At 47.2% G+C, this 19,506-nt stretch overlaps 1 protein-coding gene across 2 annotated transcripts; it reads left to right on the top strand.

The window, feature by feature from the left end:
- The first annotated feature begins 2,221 nt into the window (after nt 1-2,221).
- LOC123180851 (RING finger and transmembrane domain-containing protein 2) lies at nt 2,222-17,335 on the top strand. Of its 2 annotated transcripts, none has more exons than XM_044593012.1 (8): nt 2,222-2,928; nt 4,499-4,575; nt 5,240-5,408; nt 13,502-13,590; nt 15,276-15,440; nt 15,561-15,638; nt 16,201-16,304; nt 16,709-17,335. In XM_044593012.1, exons 1-8 carry the CDS (start codon nt 2,355-2,357, stop codon nt 16,812-16,814), a joined length of 1,362 nt encoding a protein of 453 aa, XP_044448947.1. In that variant the 5' UTR covers nt 2,222-2,354; the 3' UTR covers nt 16,815-17,335. The 2 variants fall into 2 exon arrangements, with proteins under 2 accessions (XP_044448947.1, XP_044448948.1); XM_044593013.1 differs by lacking the exon at nt 2,222-2,928 and adding an exon at nt 2,942-3,958.
- Nucleotides 17,336-19,506: the final 2,171 nt, after the last annotated feature.

Here is a 19,506-nt window from a genome sequence, read left to right on the forward strand (position 1 = left end):
CATATTATCTTCCAATTCTGATCTGTTCTACCTAGCTGCTATTTGTCTTCGTGCTTAATCTGTTATGTCTCCTTGACTATGGCAAAGCTAGTATAGTTTATCTTCCGCTGCATACTGTGTAGGTGTTATTTGGTTGTCTGTCTTAGTAGACATTGCCATGTCTTGAAGACTTTCATAAAAATCACCTATTCATCCCCATCTAGTCGATAACTAGCACTTTCAAGGGGCAATGTTAATATTCATGCCATGATTAGATTGCATCATAAAGATTATGCTAGGTAGCTTTCCACATAAAAAATATCTTTTATCATTGACCTACTCGAGGACGAGCTGGAATTAAGCTTGGGGATACTGATATGTCTCCATCGTATCTATAATTTTTGATTGTTTCATGCCAATATTTTACTACTTCACATACTTTTGGCAACAATTTATATGATTTTCTTGGACTAACATATTGATCCAGTGCCCAGTGTTAGTTGCATGTTTTTTGTTTCGCAGAAAATCCATATCAAGCGAAGTCCAAACGCGATAAAATTTTATGGAGATTTTTTGGAATATATGTGATTTTTGGGGAAAAGAATCAACACAAGGGGTGGCCCACAGGTCCCATAAGCTCACACAACGCGCCTACCCTGGAGCGTGCCAAGCAGGCATGTGGCCACCTCATAAGTCAGTTGGAGGTGTCCTTTAGCTGCAGGGAAGCTAATATTCGGATGAAAGTCGTGTTAAATTTTTAGCCTAATTGAAGTTATGGATCTCCAGGAATATAAGAAACGACGAAGGGCCAGAAAATAGGAACGCGAAACAGAAGAGTACACACACACACACACACACACACAGAGATCCAATTTCGGAGGTGCTCCTGCCCTCCGAGAGCCATGAGGCCATGGAACAGAGGGGAAACCCTCCTCCCATCTACGGGGAGGCCAAGGAAGAAGAAGGAGGAGGAGGGATCTCTCCCCCCTCTCCCGGTGGCGCCGGAACGCCAGTAGGGGAAACATCGTGTGATGTCGATCTACTCCAACAACTCCATCATCTTCATCAACACCTCCATCACCTTCCCTCATCTATTATCGACGGTCCACTCTCCGCAACCCGTTGTACCCCCTACTTAAACATGATGCTTTATGCTATATATTATTACCAAATGATGTGTAGCCATCCCATGATGTTTGAGTAGATTTCTTATCCTATGGGTGATTGATGATCTTGATTGGTTTGAGTTGCGTGTTTTATTTTGGTGCTGTCCTATGCTGCCTTCCGTGCCGCGCACACATGGGGGGTTTCCGCTGTAGAGTGTTGCAACACGTTCATGATTCGCTTATAATGGGCTGCGATAGTGATAGAAGCTTAAATCCGAGTAAGGGGGTTGTTGCCCAGGGGAGTAAAGGGGTCTTGTTACTTAATGCTATGGTTGGGTTTACCTTGATAATTTCTAGTAGTTGCGAATGCTTGCTAGAGGTCCAATCATAAGTTCATATGTTTCAAGTACGGAAAGTATGTTAGCTCATGCCTCTCCCTCGTATTAAATTGCAATAGTGATTTACCGATTTTGTTATCAATTGCCTAGGACAATCTCGCAAATCCTACCACCACTTTTTCACACTCGCTATACTAACTAAATTGTTTTTTTATTAAAACAATACCCAACTTTTTATTTTCACGTTCTTTATTATCTTACAAACTTATTCCACTACACCTACAAAGTACTTCTAATTTTACTACTTGTTTCTATGTAAAGCAAATGCTGGTGTGCATAGAGTTGTATCGGTGGTCGATACACTTGAAGAGAATATAAATTTTACCTTTAACTCCTCGTTAGGGTTCGACACTCTTACTTATCGAAAAAGTCTATAAAATGATCCCCTATCAACGGCTCGGAATGACCCCGAGAGGATCGTGCGGCAAGCCACCCGACAACGGACGTCCAGGAGGCTCTCGTCTCTGGTTAGGAGCCTAGAGTGGCGGATACTTCATCAATTTTTATAGGAGTAATTATTTCAATATCGATGTATCTTGCCATTTTTTTGCAATCCCTTCTTAACTTTCAGATTCAAGGTAATTCATGTTGTACATTGTTATGAGGTGATAATGAAAAAGTGGCACGGGATGGCGCCTTCCTTGTGTTTACAAAGAAAATAAAATCCACAGGTTCGATTTCTGAAAACAAATTAAAGCACACAAGGAAAAAGAGCGGAGGGGCACCTCGACGAAAGGCCAAAAAGGAAAATAAAAGCAATGTAAACAACCCAAGCAAAGTGGGGATCTCCCGAACTTCCCATTTCAGGGGTCTCTGCCTCCGCCTCCGCGTGCGCCGTCGGCTTCGCCTTTCTAGGTTTCCGCCGCCGGTTATGGAGACACCGGCGGGAGGTTCCGCCGATCGCCGGGTAACCGGGTCTGGCGCCTCCGCCGGTGCTGCGGCTTCTGGCCTCAGCCGCTACGGTCTCAATTTCTCCGCCTCCAGCCTTCTCCAGGCTCCGCTCGCCGCGCTCCTCGAGTACTCAGGCGTTGTCCCCTCCGGGCCCGTCCCGCAGACGGTGCAGCAGGCGGTACCCTCCTCCTCATCGTCGTCTGAGGCTGACGGGCTACTTTCTGCCGCCGCTGCTGGGGATGGAGAGGTCTCGATTCGGATCCAGGGTGACCCCGGCGACCCTGACACGGCGAGCGCGACGGCTACAGGGGCCTCGCCGCAGGACTCAATTGAGGTGGCCGCCTCCTCCAACTTTGACCCGGTCTCCGTGGCGGGAAGGGGAGGCGGTGCTGATGCGGAGGCAAGCGGCGGTGGCAGTGGCGGTGCTACGGGAAATGGGGCTGGGGACCGCCCATATCAGCGTTACGACGTGCACCACGTTGCTCGGTGGATCGAGCAGATACTACCATTCTCGCTGCTGTTGCTCGTTGTCTTCATTCGGCAGCATCTCCAAGGTTTGATACTCATTTCCCTCCCGGTTTAAAAGATGTTGTCTCTGCGGAAATGGCATGCCCTCCGTCTTAATGTGGTTGCGATCATGAGCTGTGTAACCTCCCAAGAATATGTTGTCAAACAAAATGGATGCCTTTTTAGGGCACAAGTCCACAAGAACATATTTGGGCTGTATTAATGGTTGAGATAGCTTTGGTACATTCTAATGTGGATGCTAAACAAAATACAACGTGTTTTAGGTGTACAAGTACTTATTTCTCATGATTAATGCTTGATTTAAGTTGTGATATGTTGTGTTCTGTTTTGTCATAGCGTCCATTTGACCTTTTGTTGTTATGGGGGATCATTTAGTTACTTTTTTGTTAGAAGTACAAGATCTTAGTTCTGATCTTAGTATGATGTAACATGTTAAAGTTTGATTTTTCATAGCAGCTATTCAACTTTCTAATGTTGCGGGGTATTATTTTGGTTAATTTTAGGTCATCATCGTAAGAGAGATATTATGGTTTTTATTTACCGTTTAGTGACGTAGATGCAATGCTGAATATAGTCATAGCCTTGGGAGTTAGCTTTCATTACTTAACATAACTATAGCTATTTCCCATGCGTTGCAACATGGGCATAAATATTCTAGTGGTTCAACATCAATCATGTCAGACGTATACCTTACACTCACCGTATTATAGATTTTGATAAGATTCAATTTGATTTGAGTAAGGGTAGGGGAAGGCAAGGAAAGTTTTGGTTAGTTGAGGTTTTGGTAAGCTTTGATTTGATTTGGGTATTGGTAGGGGAAGGCAAAGAAAGTTTTGATTGAGTTGAGATTTGGTAAGAATTGATTTTATTTGATTTGATTGAGTTAATGCATGACGTGGTTTTGGAAAGTACCGATTTTATTTTGATTATTTCAAGTTACCATATTTATGTTGGTTTTTTATTTTGTGCGGCATTTGTTGAGATTAACAAAACCCAAAAGGAAACCAAAGTGGAGGGGGAGGCGTGGGAGAAAAAAAACCGGGGGAGGAGGTGGAGGTGACGCTACCGATTCCCCTTTAATAGTAAAGATTGTTCTGGCATTTATGGTGTGTTTATGTTTTCATGGTTTTGTAGTTATACTTAAGATCGGTATATTTAGCATAGTCTCTTAGCATTTAATTTGTCTGGCAGGGGAGCCGGCCAACCTTCTTTTTTCCATACAATAAGAGATCTGCATCTGGAGGCCTACAGCTAGCATTTTATTTACGCCAATATGTTAAAATTAAGGTCTTCCAAAATAGTCTGCCTTTATGCATTACTTCAATTAGATACAAATGTAACAAAGCTATTTGTGTATCATTAATAGTGGTGTAGCTATCATTTTCCTATATAAAGTTCATTTGTTGGTCCTTTTCATTTCTATCTTATCCATTCATATTAATCCTTGTAAGGACAACAAATCTATTTTTTCTACTAGGAAAGTTGTAAGAATCATACTGAGTTGGATGTAGATTTCCTGCTTCAGTTGTATATTCCTGTTGCCTTTTTGGCAATGGTGCAATTTGCATCCACAATAATGGAAGGATTGATCTGCAGGTTTCTTTGTCACAATTTGGATTGCCGCTGTAATGTTCAAGTCAAATGATATATTGAAGAAGCAAACAGCACTGAAGGTATGATATTATATATACCAAATTTAGCATATCATAAGAAACTCAGTTCTAGTATGAAATATGCGGAAGTCTACTAAGACAGCCCTTCCTTTCTATCATCCTCATGAATTTGAACGGACCATGATGACTGTCTGAAATAAAGCGAGGTTCCACTGATGGTCTGTATTACTAGCTTCATGAACATAAAAGCATTTTCAAATAATGAATTTCCTGAGGCCATCATTCATAAACTCTTGTAGTTAAAAAAAGTCTAGGCTTAATTGTGCGTCTTGTAATTGCTTTGCGCTTTTCTGATCAAAGCACACACTTACACACGCAGATTAAGCGCTAGGTGTTTTGCTATTGCCTAGAGCCTTAGGTGCACTTAAACCCCACCTAGGCGTGCCTTCTTTTTTAAATATGTAGACTCGAGAGCTTTTAGTCATAATGGCCTCCCTTTTATCCTCTGTTTAGTGTGGAATTTTTTATAAGAAATGAAGATTTCAATGCATTTGATGTTGATTTATATTTTGGCCATTACATTAGGTCATCAAATAGCATGTGGCTCGGATTGTGCTATACCTTTTGTGGTCAAACATGTTGGAAACCCATTAGCTAGATCATGAAAACATTTGCCAGTGTCAGCATCTTGATATACCTAACTCTTATTTTAACTCTTTTACAGGGTGAGAGAAAAATTGCTATGCTTGTTGGAATCACCATAATCTTCATGGTCCATGTGTTTGGCGTCTATTGGTGGTACAGGAACGACTATCTTCTTAGACCTCTGTTCATGGTTCCTCCAAAAGATATACCACCATTCTGGCATGCAATTTTTATCATCATGGTTAACGGTATTGCTACTGCCTGAAACACTTGTAAAATTTGTTCTCACACATTCACAATGCTATCTAGTGTACAATAGCTGAATCTTGTCCAAGCTGCATAGAATTGTCTTCCTTTGAGTCGTTGGCTCTTCTGTCCTATTTGAACCATTTCTATATTTCTTATTTAATCTAGGTAATTTCATTTTGGAACTGCCAATTGACTTATTCAGCTTGTTACTTCGACTGGCTAGACTGACGAACAGGAACAATAGCATTTTGAGGGGATGACTCCGCTCCGCTCTCCTTCCCTCCCCCGCTCCTAGCCTAGCCCGTCCACCAGCCTCGCCGCCGTCGAGCCCTCGCCGGTAGCCCTCCTCTCCTGCAGTCGTCCTCCCCACCCGTGCCCGCCCCTGTAGCCATGCCTTCCACCGGCACCTACTTCGGGGACTCCAGCCCGACAGCCGCATCCGCTGGCGCGGTTATGCGGGTGAGTCCTCCGGCTCGCGCTCCTTCCGCGACGTCGTGAGGACCCCGTCGATCCCGCGTAGCCCCACGACGGCCGCGCCAAGCCCCGCCCCCGCACCCGCGGCCCTGGTGCGACACCGCTCGACCGCGCCGGCCGCTTGCGTTCCCTCCCTGCTCGCCTGGGCCCTCGCTCGGAGGTCCACCACGTCAATGGAGGACCCGTGCTGGACGCCGAAGGCTTTTAGCAGCCACGACGCGGGAACCGCCGCCAGCACGAGCGGCGCCCGGCCGCCCCAACCCCCCCAACCCCCCCACGCCGCCGTCACAGTCCCTCCCCCAAAGAAGTCGCTGGCCTCTGTTTTCGATGTCTCGATATGCGGCATCGGGTGCGGGACTGCACCAACCCCGTGCGCCGCCGCCGCTGCCTCATCTCCGGCCACGAGTCCAGCGGCTGCGAAACGCTGCTGCCCGGTCAGGATGGGAACGGGCCGACCCGGCCCTGGCCTTGGACCTGGCCCTCATGGTCTCAAGGCCAATTTGTGAGGCCACGGGTCGACCTATTTTTAAAATGCCAGTGGCCTTGCTGGCCCGGCGGGTATCTCGGGTCGGCCCAAATTTTAGTTGTTATCTAGTATCGCAGGTAATCAGATATGTTGATTCAAAAAAAAAAGAAGATAATCAGATACGGGGTATGTTGCAGCTACGGGTGCATGCATACGCAAGGCCGTGGCTATGTCCATGCGCACGCCTGCCAGCAGATCCTACATGCGTGCACGTTACAGGTTCAAAGGAATTAGCTAGCTACGCCCGCGGGCACTAACGAACTAACGACTCAACAAAACACATGCATGCCCGAGTAACTAGCTTCCAATTCACGCCTCGGAGGTGGGTCGACCCTGCTGACCCATTGGGTCAGTCGGTGCCGGCTCCACTGACCCAACTATGGTTCGAGGTCGATCCACACGGCCCATTGGCCTCGATTTTTTGGGCCGGGTCAGCGACCCGGCGGGCCGACCCGGCCCATTCCCATTCTGACTGCCCGGCGACCGCCGCGCGCTGCCTCTTGCAACCTAGGCCTTCGACCCTGCCGCCGCCCTTCAGTGCCCGCGCGTGACTCCGCCGCGCAACACCCCGCCTCCGCCCCCACCGCGCCAGCGCGGGTCACCACCTACATGCCCCGGAAGATTTCCTCATCTTCTCGTCACGACAGATTATGGACAGTATGGCCGGCGACCATCTCATCAATGCCGACAACTTCACCCTGCTCCATCTCCTGGTGCAAGCTCGCCCACGCCACCGCCGAAAGCTTCGCGTATTCTGTGCAGCTCGAGCTTCGCGGCATCCCAGCGCAGACATGGCATCTGTCCATCGCCGAGCACATTCTGGGGGCTGGCTGCTGGATTGAGCGGCTGCATCCGGATAAGCGCTGACCTCGCCATGTTCCGGCTCGCTGGGCGCGTGCGAGACTTGGCCACCATTCGCCAGGCGGCCATCCTGGAGATTGTGGAGCAAGTCCCCGTTGCCCGCCCTGGTCTGCCCCCTGTCGTCCGCACCCTCGATTACCCCATCTCCGTCCGGCTCACTAGGTCTGAACCCCTCCCCCGCACGGCTGATGGAGCTGCCAACAGCGGCGGCAACACTAACGGCAACGACAATGACGCCGCGGGCCATGGCCCCTGGCGCGGTCATCAGCGATGGCGTGGTCGGAAGCGCCGCCACACGGCCACCGCACCCGACGGACGCGCGGACGGCATGGCGGTCGATTCGGCCGACTGGACGCGCTCCAACGCTTGCCAGCGCACCGACGGTGTGGCGCCAGACCGCGGCTGGCTTGCATCCCGCGCCGCCACGACTGTGCTTGCGCCACCGCCCGTATAGGGGTCTGCGAGATGCATGGATGCATGGCCCACTCAGGAGGGGGCTCGCCTCCCTCGTCGCAGAGCCAAAAGAGGAAAGCGAGGGGGAAGAAAAAGCGTGCATGGACTTAGGCCGCGCTCGCAGAAGCTGCAACCGCGGTGGATCCGAGGCCGACCGAGACGCCCACTCAAGCGCTGGTGCCTGCCAACTCGCCAGCTGGCCCTAGCCCATTGGTGCCAAACCGCAACTCTCCTGCTGCCGGGCCCGCTCAGAGCCAGTCTCGCGTGTCGCCGTGGGCGTAGGGGGGTAACCCAACCAGGGTAGGGCCACCAACGACCAGTCCACGCGCTTGGGGATCAGGATGACCTGTCGTCCACCAATGAGGTCCTAGATTCGCTTCCAGAGGAGCGCCCAACCGCCCCAGATGCTGATCCGCTGTCGGGACAAAGCAGTGCTTTGCCCTCGTCAGCCCCTGCTGCTGTTGCGGACCCGGCTGACCTGCGATCCAGCCCCACTTGTGCGCCATGGGAAAATGTGCTGGAAATTCAAAATGCCGCGCACTCGACCCCTGCGGCCGCCAACGATGCCCTGAAACGGGCCGTGTTTCCCCCTCGGCCCAGGAACCTAGGCGCCTTCTGCTGAGCACAAGCTGCCACGTTGACGGGCCCGCCTCCGCAGGCCCATCGTCGCCTGCTCCAACCCCAGCATTCCACGCACCGCAGCTGGGCAACGCTGCACGTTTCGCCTTGCCGCCAGTCACCTTGTGTCGATCTCGCCAGCGCGTCAACCCCGTCAGCACCTGGACCTTGGGAGACTTCCTCGCCGCCGCCACAAAGCAAACTTGCTCTGCCCTCCCCAATCCAGGACGCAAACATCGCTGGCAGCACCTGAACTTCTCGCCGCGACGTGGACGCTCCGCCACCATCGCAAAAGCAAAGACTAGTGCCCCACCTACTGCTGGGCGCCGCGCACAAGTCTAGCTTCTGCGCCTTGGGCATCATCGGCATCGACCAGGTGATCCCCGCCTAAGCCATGATGGGGTTTTAGCCACGCCCCTCCGCATGCCGTCTTGGTGGTCATCGCCATGCTCATTGGCCGCGAGCTACCATCTGATCCATCCATGGCGCCGATCACCACGGTGATCACTGGCAGCCCGATCGCGACATAGCCGCTTTGCTGCGTGCCCAACCGTTGACCTTTGTCCAATGGATCACGGCCTTCGAATCATTAACTGGAACGTCCGCGGCCTAAAGGCCCGCGCCAGGCGTACTGCCATCCGCTCACTTGTTGTAACCTCCAGCGCTACGATCGCTTGCTTCCAGGAAACAAAGATGGAGTTTATCTACTCGTCAACGGTCCTCGAGACGTTGGGGTCAGAGTTTGACGACTACGTCTACCTCCCTGCGAGCGGCACCCGTGGCGGGATCTTGTTGGCTTGGAAGAGTCGGACGTGTCGATCACGGACCCGATGTTCACCACCAACACTCTCTCCGTCCGGGTGGCGACTCCCGATGGCTCCAGCGTGCCCTGGTGGCTCACCATTTTCTACGGGCCCCAAGATGACCATGGCAAGACCGCGTTCCTTCAGGAAATCCGTGACGCGCGTGTCGCCTGCACCGGACCATGGCTCGTCTGCGGCGACTTCAACCTAATCTACCGTGATGAGGATAAGAACAACGACAACCTCAACAGACGCATGACGGGGATTTCAGTGTGTGCTCAACGACCTCGCGCTCAATGAGGTCTACCTAACGGCCGGCACTATACTTGGTTGAACGAGTAGAACCTGCCTACCTTGGTCCATCTCGATCGGGTGATGTGCTCCGCATACTGGGAGGAGCTACACGGTGAATGCCACCTACGCTGTTTGGCCACGGTCGTCTCGGACCACTCACCCTTCATGCTTGACTGCTTGCCAATGCCTTCGGTGCATGGCCGGTTCCACTTCGAGGAGTATTGGACGCGTCTCGCCGGTTTCCAAGAGGTTGTGGCAAGCGCATGGAACTCGGTGGAGGATGCTGACCCTTTTCGGTGCTTCATGCAGGCCACTGCGCGCAAGCTCACTAGCTGGAACGCGCGCTCGGTGGGCAACGTGCGCGACCAACTCGCGATCTCCCGTGAGCTGCTCCTCCGCTTCGACGCCGCGGAGGAGCATAGGACGCTATCGTCACATGAAGACTGGTTACGTCGCTAGATAAAGCTCTCCTACTTGGGCCTTGCCTCCCTTGAGCGTACGATTGCCCGTCAGCGCGCGCATCGCGTCTCTTAAAGACGACGATGCAAACACGTCATTCTACCATCGTCAGTGTACCTACCGCAAGCAGAAGAACTGGATCCATTCCCTCACGGTTGATGGCGCCGTGCTCACCGACCCTTGCGACATGGCAGCGGCGACCTTTGAGCACTTGACACCTTGATTGGGACTGACGTGCCCCGGGACTACACCATCGACTTGTCACAACTCATCCCTCATGCCTGGATGACCTAGACGTGCCCTTCAGCGAGGATGAGATCTGGCAAGCTATCAAGCGCTTGCCGTCGCGCAAGGCACCCGGCCTCGACTGATTCACCGCGGAATTCCTCCGTTCCAGCTGGCATCATCAAGCAGGACCTCCTGAACGTCTTTGAGCAAGTATACGCGCTCCGCGGGCGAGGCTTCAGCTGCCTTAACCAGGCGCTAATCACGCTTCTCCCTAAGCGCGTTGATGCTAGCAGCCTTGGCGACTACAGGGCCACAAGTCTCATCCATCTTGTCGCCAAGATCCTCGCCAAACTGCTGTCACTCCACCTTGCGCCCAAGCTCAATAGCCTCGTTAGCAACGTCCAGAATGCCTTTATTCCCGGACGAAGCCTTCATGACAATTTCATCTTGGCGCGTCAGTCCGCTCGACTCCTGCACCAACTTGGTGCCCCACGCGTGCTACTCAAGCTCTACTTGGCGCGCGCCTTCGACTCCGTCTCGTGGTCGTTCCTGTTCGACGTACTGCGGTGCCACGGCTTCGGCAACCACTTCCTCGACTGGATCGCCCTTCTGTTGTCGCCGACCAGCACCAAGATTCTCCTAAACGGCGCCCTAGGACCTGCGATCTGGCACAAATGTGGGCTGTGTCAAGGCGACCCCGTGTCCCCACAACTCTTCGTCTTGGCTGTCGACACATTGGGCAGGCTCTTCCACCGCACCATCGAGCTTCGCGTCATGCAACAGCTCCACCCTCGCCGCGCCATACCAGCCATCTCCTATACGCAGATGATGTAATCCTCCTCTGCCACCCCTCGCCTGGCGACATCACAGCGGTGAAGGAAATCCTGCACCTTTTTGGGCGCGCATCTGGACTCCAAGTGAACTTCCAGAAAGAGTGCCGTGTCTCTGATCCAATGCGACATCGAAGATGCTGCCCATGTTGTCGAGCACCTGGGGTGCCCCATCGTTGATTTCCCTATCACCTATTTGGGCATCCCACTCACGCTGCGTTGCCCTACCACCGCCCAGCTCCAGCCCGTCGTCGACAAAGTGGCCGAGAAGCTGCCTCCTGGAAGGCTTGGCTCATGAACAAGGCTGGCCGCCTGGCCTTCGTCAAAGCTGTCCTGAGCGTGATCCCCATCCACCAGTTCCTTGTGCTCGCTGCCAAAATAGACCCTCAAACTACTAGAAAAAATCAAGAGAATTCCTCTGGGCAGGCCGCGCTGAGGCCAATGGCGGCAACTGCCATGTTAACTGGTGGCGCGTCTGTTGGCCAATCCCGCTTGGCGGCCTTGGCGTGCATGACCTCGAGTACACTGGACTCGCCCTGCGCATGCGCTGGCTATGGCTCAGCCACGCCGGCGACGGGAGGGCCTGGAACGGCCTTGACCTGCAGTTCTCCCGCGAGGAACGCGCGTTCTTCTTCGCGTCCACAACAACGACGTTCGGGAATGGCCTGCGCGCCCTCTTTTGGGAAGACCGATGGATTAACGGCCGCGCCGCCAGTGAGGTCGCGGCTCTCCTCTACGCTTGCATCCCCAAACGACGCCGCAAGTCTAGAACAGTCGCCGACGGCCTACATGAAAACCAATGGGCTACCGACATCCATGGCACGATTGGCATCCCGGAGATCGTCGAATACCTCTGCCTTTGGCACCTTGATCAGCCTATGCTGGAAGTGGACTGCGAATGGAATGTACTCTGCCAAGTCCGCATACCTCTCCACCTTCCACGACTCCATCCATTGCCAGGCTTGGAGGCTAGCTTGGAAGTGTTGGGCGTCGCCACGGGTGCGTTTCTTCCACTAGCTTGCAAACCTTGACAGCTGTTGGACTGTTGACCGCCTTGCGCGCCGCAACCTGCCACACCCACCATGTTGTCCGCTTTGTGAGCAGGCCCCGGAGACACTACATCACCTTCTCCTGGGATGCCCCTTCACTAGACAGGTGTGGCACGCGATCCTCTCATGGCTGCGCCTCCCTTGTCCGCCGCCCGACAATGACGCCACACTCCACGATTGTCGTGGCAATCGGAAAGACAGAACACGCCCAAGCCTATGCACAAGGGTCTTGCTTCCACTGCCCTGCTCGTGCCATGGCTGATTTGTAAGCATCGCAATGGCTGCGTCTTCGAGGGGGCTCGCCCTCCGGTTACCTCACTGATCGCTTCGATCAAGGCCAGAGCCGGGGCCCTAGGCCTCCGCGTCATCCTACCACGAACCTGGGATGTTCACTAATGTTCATGTACTTGCCTTGTGACTGGCATCCTAGGAGGATTGTACCAAACTCCCTCTTTTGAATACAATGAAATGCAAAGCTTTTGCGTTTTTTCGAAAAAAAACTTTGACTGGCTACTATATAGTATAAACTAGATGATGCCCCGCGCGTTGCTGCGGGAACCTTGCTAAAAGGTAAATAAATAATTGCTACGGAAACATCTAAAACTAATGGAAAGCAAATGTAAGCTTAAAGACAATTAAAAATACAAACGTATAAAAAGAAGAAAAAATGAATTGGAGTTAAAAGAATGCCATGTCCAGCAAACTGTGAAAGGTGGGTGAACTCTAATGCAACAAAATAACTTACGACTAACATGAACAAATTGATGATATGGCATCATTGCATACATAGAGTAATGCAAAAAAAAGAAGTAATTATGGCTTGCATGATTAGTTGTTTATGTGGCATGGTTACATAGCTAGGAAAAATAGGTAGTGGGTTGCAGCTATTTAAAAATAGAAGATTAATTATGATGTGAGGCAAATGATTTGGCAGCCATGCATAATTGGTTGATGTGAAAGGCTTACATGCATGGAAAAATATAGTTAGTGGGACAGTAGATTAATGACATGGCGAACATGTGTGGTTCGTTGATTTGGAAGCCTTGCATGCTTAGCAAAATTAGTCAGTGGGTTGCAACTATTAAGAATAGGAGATGTATAATTGGAGTTAGCATTGTTGTTTTGTCCCGTTAGCTTGTTAGAACTTTATGTGGTGCAACAGAAATAATGCTCTTGTTGTGCTTTCATTCCTTTGAGTTTGTCAACTTCTCTCGATTGATATTCAGCTTCAGAGCAATTGTAAAAAGTTTCAGTAAAATACACAAAAGAAAAATAAGTATGCTGGAAAACTTATTTCTGTATTTATCTGCACCAGAAATCTGGGAATGCTAGAAATACGGCATTAACTTGATTGTGTCCAGCAATTTCAGTGTGGAGTTTGAGACGACTACACTTATTGGCAACTCATATTTTTTCTTCAGCCAAAAGGAACTCTTCATAGCTATTAGCATAGTTGGTTCTGCCGCATCCACATTCATAAACAAGAATTACATGCAGATACAATGGTCCGCCAGGCAGCGATGACCGTCAAGTGCATGCTACTTATGTACTACAAGAACAGCAGAGGCCGTAACTACCGTAGGCAGGTGATAAATCTCTTGTGTGTCTGTTCTTAAACTTCTTATTTAGTGATGCTCTTTTAGTCATCATATTTATAACATCCTGTGTGTAGTTTTCTGCAAAAGAATAAAAATAAAAAATCCTGTGTGTAGTGTTGCACCCCATGGAGCGTGAAGCTATACCGTTGGCATGAAATTCCCTTCTGTCCCCAAACTGCACAATCTTTGTTGTAAGAGAAATTTTGTCCATGTCCATAATAGTACTGGTCTTCCCTCAGATACTACCCTCTGTACTGGTACTTTAGTCGTTTGGTCATCCCAGATATTCCTGCAGTGCAAGTCGGGCAAGAGTTGCGAGTCGACGAGTCGAGCCGAGGTTGAGACTCATAGACTAATCATGACTAGTCTAGACTACTGCTGGACTAGTCGACATGGTACTGCAGTACTCAACTTACAGTACTCAACTAATACCTATGTACTCCCTCTGTAAACATATATAAGACGTTTTAGATCACTATTTTAGTGATCTAAAACGTCTTACATTTATTTACAGAGGAAGTATTATATACTAGTATATATTACAGTACAATATGCAATAAAATTTGAGTTGATTTAGAGGAGGATCACATCAGCATAGGAGAACAGCCAGGGGAGGAGCACAACAGCAGAGGGGTGGATCCAGGGGAGGAGCAGAACCAGCGGAGGGAGAGCGTCGTAATGCTCCTGGCCACTGCTGGTGGTGGTGGTGGGTGGCAGCGGTGGCGGCGGCCTAGTCCCAGGTGCGGTGGCTCGTTGTGGAGCGAGCCTGGAAAGCTAGGGCTACAATTTTTTCCCTCCCGTGGGCTAAGCTCTCACTTATCCCTCCCAAATTGAGTCGATTGACTCAAACACCCAGATTAGTCTGGACTAGTCGATGACTAGTTGCTCCACTGTTCGACTCAACAGACTAGTCTATACGAAGAAGCTAGTCGACAATCAGATTGAGACTACTAGACTAGTCTAAATAGTCGTTATACTCGTAATCATTGAAGTCGGGTGCCTAATTAACTGTAAGGGCCAAAACTGCATGCCCTCATTTCTAGCCTGTATGCCCTCCTTTCCAGCCCTTGTAGAACGTCTAGCCAATGCATGCTTCGGTTTCTACTCGATGATAGCGCTGCATGGGAAGGCCAACAAGCGTGCAATAATGATGGCAATTAACCGCTAAATTCTGATTCAGTTAGGGAGGATATTTAATACGCATCTTGATCGTGGAGCCATGGTCCTGCCGACTTACAATCCCCCCGGAGGGAGTACCAAAAATCTCTACTGAATTAGTGTGCGCAGCTGCTGAATGCTTCATGTGTTCTCACAATATGAAAATTTTAGCACCAGATAGTTTTTAACATTCTCACACCTAGGAATAATTGCAAGCATCTCTCACAAGTTTCTAACGGTATGCCGCTTACTGAATAATGTTGAAAATTCATCATTTGTTATTCTGCTGTTGGCTTCATCCGCTATTTGTTCTGGAGTAAGAGTAACATGGACCGAACTGTCATGTTTAGAACAACTGGTTATGGGGGCTTCATTCACGAATAAATGGGATAATGCTTCCAAATGTTGGATTTTCAATCATTGTGATTTTGGTGCTATGGAACTTCCTTTGATCCTTTGTTTAAGTACTGATGGGCTTTTACCTGGTTCTGAGGATTTTCCTATTCTTATTTTAGGGACAAATGCTAACACTTGTGGAGTACCTTCTGCTTCTATATCGTGCTTTATTGCCGACTCCTGTTTGGTACCGTTTCTTTCTGAACAAGGAATATGGGAGTCTGTTCTCATCTTTAACTACTGGGCTATACCTGACTTTCAAGTTGACTTCAGTAGTTGAGAAGGTACTTTTGCTTCTTGCTTATTGCATTTTGCATGCTGATGCAGTTGGTCAAAACCGTAAAAACTTGTCTTGTGCATGTGACATTTTTACCATCTCTCATTTTTGGCCATGTGTCCTCCAGGTTCAATCATTCTTATCTGCAGTGAAAGCATTGTCACGTAAAGATGTGCACTATGGGTCTTATGCGACAGCAGAACAGGTGAAAAGATCATTTGTTCTCAAGTGCCTGAACTAAAAATGCAGTATGCTGTGAATACTCATTACATTGAGGATACTATCGTTCCGAGAATAATGTTGATAACTCCCTGTGTTCAACTGTGTAATGATGTTCCCTAATGTTGGCGCGCTTCTTACAAGTCGTCTTTTGCAATGGCGTTTTTCGAATATGCGAAGTTGGCAGTGTCATATATCGAATTAACCCAACTCTTGCTTGTTGTGATTAGTTTTTTTTTCTGTCTCCTTTGTGGAGTTAAAAAGACTGCTAACAGGAGTTTCATTGTCACTTAACTCTGGTTTTTTTTAATTGCATACTAACACCTGAGGAAGTTTCTAATTCTGTGTTGCTCTTCTTATATTATTTAAAGATGACTACATCACATTATTATTTTGTTATTTACCTTCTACTCCAGTATATAAGTTCTCAGTTGTCCACAATCTAGTGAATATGGATAAGATTAGTTCTCTCTGTTTTGCCATTTCAGTTAGGAGCTAAGAATTTAAAGACCACTAATGTATATGTGTGTTGGTGGAACTCACTGCAGGCAGTCGCTGCCGGTGATATGTGTGCCATCTGCCAGGAAAAGATGCACGTTCCTGTTCTCCTTCGCTGTAAACATATTTTCTGCGAGGACTGTGTCTCTGAATGGTAACTTTCTCCTCTTATATGTTCTTTTATTGTGCTTTATTTTGTTGGTTGAATGCGTAATGCATCTAGTTTGTTGTACAATTGATTCTTGCATCTTGTTTACATTTGGCAATGTGTTCTTGCATATTCGTTGCGCTTGAATGAACTTGCAAGGGGTATGGTTTACAGGATAATGAACCACTTTGTAACTCTTAGTACGACCAGGGGTTCTAGAGCTCATATGAGCAAGACCTTTTCATGGCAGTGCAGATGTTCTATTGATTTTGTATAATTAGGAGTGCAATGGGATTTTCTTTTCTTTCTTTTCAGTACCGTGTTTCAATGTATAGGTTTATGCCTTAATTTACCTTTATCCACATCTGGAAATTTCAACTAATGATAGTTTTTATCTGTTTATGTTCTAGGTTTGAGCGAGAACGAACTTGCCCTTTGTGTAGAGCATTGGTAAAGCCTGCTGACATTCGGTCATTTGGTGATGGTTCTACAAGTCTCTTCTTCCAGTTGTTTTAGAGCCCAAATGGCAAACCCTAACACATAACAATCGATCACAAGCAATTGGCTATAAGAAAAGTCCAGGTGGAAGTCCTTTGTTCTTTATGATGTGGCACCATCTTCCCTGTGTGGAATGAGGATACTGAGAATGTTTGTGAAAATTATCTCATTGCAACCATCCCATTCATGCATATGTTCAAGCAATGGTTCGGGTCAGTTGCAGCATCTGCATAAAGTTTGCAATAGAAGGAAATATAGCTGGAGGAATCTGCTCCTGCGAATCCTGAAGTGCCGGACCACATCTTGCTATTGACTTGCGTAATGTAAATTTGGTAACATTTTTTTACAAAATTGAATGCGTTTTGGTTTAATTCGAGCTTGCAAGTTTTGCATGCTAGCAGAATTCTGTTTGAGAAAGGGGTAGAAATGTAACCTGTAAAGCTGTGATATATGAAATGTTGAGAGCCTATACATTGTACTATTTACAAACAGTAAATATTACGAGGACCACAATGTTAACACATGTCTTGTTCTGATAATCAGATATGTTTCCGGTATTGCGTGTAATCCTGAAGCGTTGGTACTCCCTTCATTTTTATATACAAGGTCACAAACTCAAATTACAAGTATCAAAATAAAATTTAATACATGTTTTATAAGCCAGCTTTTCTTTTCGTTTACTGGGATCATCAATACACCACGTGCATGCAATAAAACTGAGTGGAGAAAGTAGCTGCATGCAAGTATTAAAGAAGTTGCTAGTATGAGAAAATTTGCCTTGATACCTTATATAGATGTAAAATATATATTTCATAGTGGCCTTGTATAAGTAAATGAAGGAAATACGTCCTCTAATACTGAACAACTGATTTAATCATGTACTCACAACTGTATTCTCATGTGCTACTAATGATAAAACTTGCCTCGATACCTTGTATAGATATAAAATATATATTTTACAGTGACCTTGTATAAGTAAATGAAGGAAGTACGTCCTCTAGTACTGAACAGCTGATTTAATCATGTACTCGCAACTGTATTCTCATGTGCTACTAATGATACTAGTAAATGGCACGTGCTATGCACGGACCTATGTCAATTTTGTTTTGTATTTATTAACTTATTTTCTTCAACTAAGATCCATACACACACATGGACATAAATTGGACGATAAATAAGTCCGCTAATCTCATACAGTTTCTAGAGATAGGCATACACACATGGGTGTGTGTAATGTAGCTATCATCATTAAAGCTATGATGAGCGTTTTCACGGAAATTATTATTTAATTAATGATCAACTATAAAAAACTTCTAAAAAATTATAGCAGTGCATTATTGGCTTTGCACATTTTAAAGTACCAAGGAAAAAAATCTTGATAAAATTTAATAAGTTCTAGATGAGCTTTGTAGAGAGATTAAGTTTCTTATTTATCACTATAAAATAGTTGGTTATTTGAACGACAACATATGTTTGATTAATTTTGTTACTAAAAAATTGTTGATAGAACAAAGGAAAAACCATGCCACAACATTTGTAGAACAATCTATAAGTAAAGGTAGAAGATATTTAGTTCTCTAAAAAAAGATATTTAGTTACACCATATATCACATTCATACTCAACCAGATCCCTTTTACACTGCATATACGATTTGTCTGAGGTCAAACTTTATAAAGTTTGACCAACTTTATAGAAAAATATCAACATTCACAATATAAAGTCAATATCGTATCATGGATTTAATTTCGATAACTTTATATTATAGATGTTGATATTTTTTTAATATAAATATGGTCAAATTTCAATTTTATGAAATTTGACTTCAGATAAATCTTATGTGGAGTAAAAAGATTGGAGGGAGTACTTCTATTTTGCATATGGTTTTCTAATTTGGTAAAAAAAAAAGTCTTTTCAAAGGCTGTACCGCTGCATGCCTTCATGTCATTTCTTCTATCTGATACGTATCTCCTACCGTGAACATGCTAGAAATTTCTATGCTAGTAGCCTAGTAGTAGTAATCCTCACGTGAGCATGCCAGAGCTCCCTCCATCTCTTTCTCTCTCCTGTTGCTAGTCGTACTAATCACTAATTACGTGAGCATGCGAGAACTTTCTACACAGAGATGGAAGAATCACGTCGTGCGTACAAGCCTGCTCAGAGGCATGCTGCCACATTGGCGGGGTCACCGCGAATCCCTGCAATATGAACCGTTGGATTAGTCTATCCAATGGTGTAGCTGCAGCCACATTGTCTTCTAGCTAATGACATTAAATCTGAGCCATTGGATAAGAAAGATCCAACGGTTCATATGAGTTGATATTCATACACTATATAGGAGTATAGACTAGAGATATTTAGATATTTTTTTGAGCCAAAACCGTAGAACAATTGTTCTACGGTATATTTTCATTAATTAAAAAAGTACATTTACATATGCAACAAAAAAGTGAAAATCAGCCAATGCCAGCTCTAGGGAACATCATGATTAAATTAAGTGTTCTGTTCTCTCGAAATTCTGATCTTCTCTGCCTTAGATGTATTGGCTCTGAGCTCTGTAACTTGAAGTCCTTTTTTCAGGTAGTGTTTCCAAGTGTCCACAGAAGGTGCAACCCTTCTAAAGATTTTATCGTTTCTGCTCATTCAGATGCCCCAGCAACCCATGATAATGATATCCATGGCAATGTCTGATGTGAGGTGGTTCATGGAAAG

Source organism: Triticum aestivum, chromosome 1D (genome assembly GCF_018294505.1).
Source record: "Triticum aestivum cultivar Chinese Spring chromosome 1D, IWGSC CS RefSeq v2.1, whole genome shotgun sequence".
Classification (NCBI taxonomy): Eukaryota; Viridiplantae; Streptophyta; class Magnoliopsida; order Poales; family Poaceae; genus Triticum; species Triticum aestivum.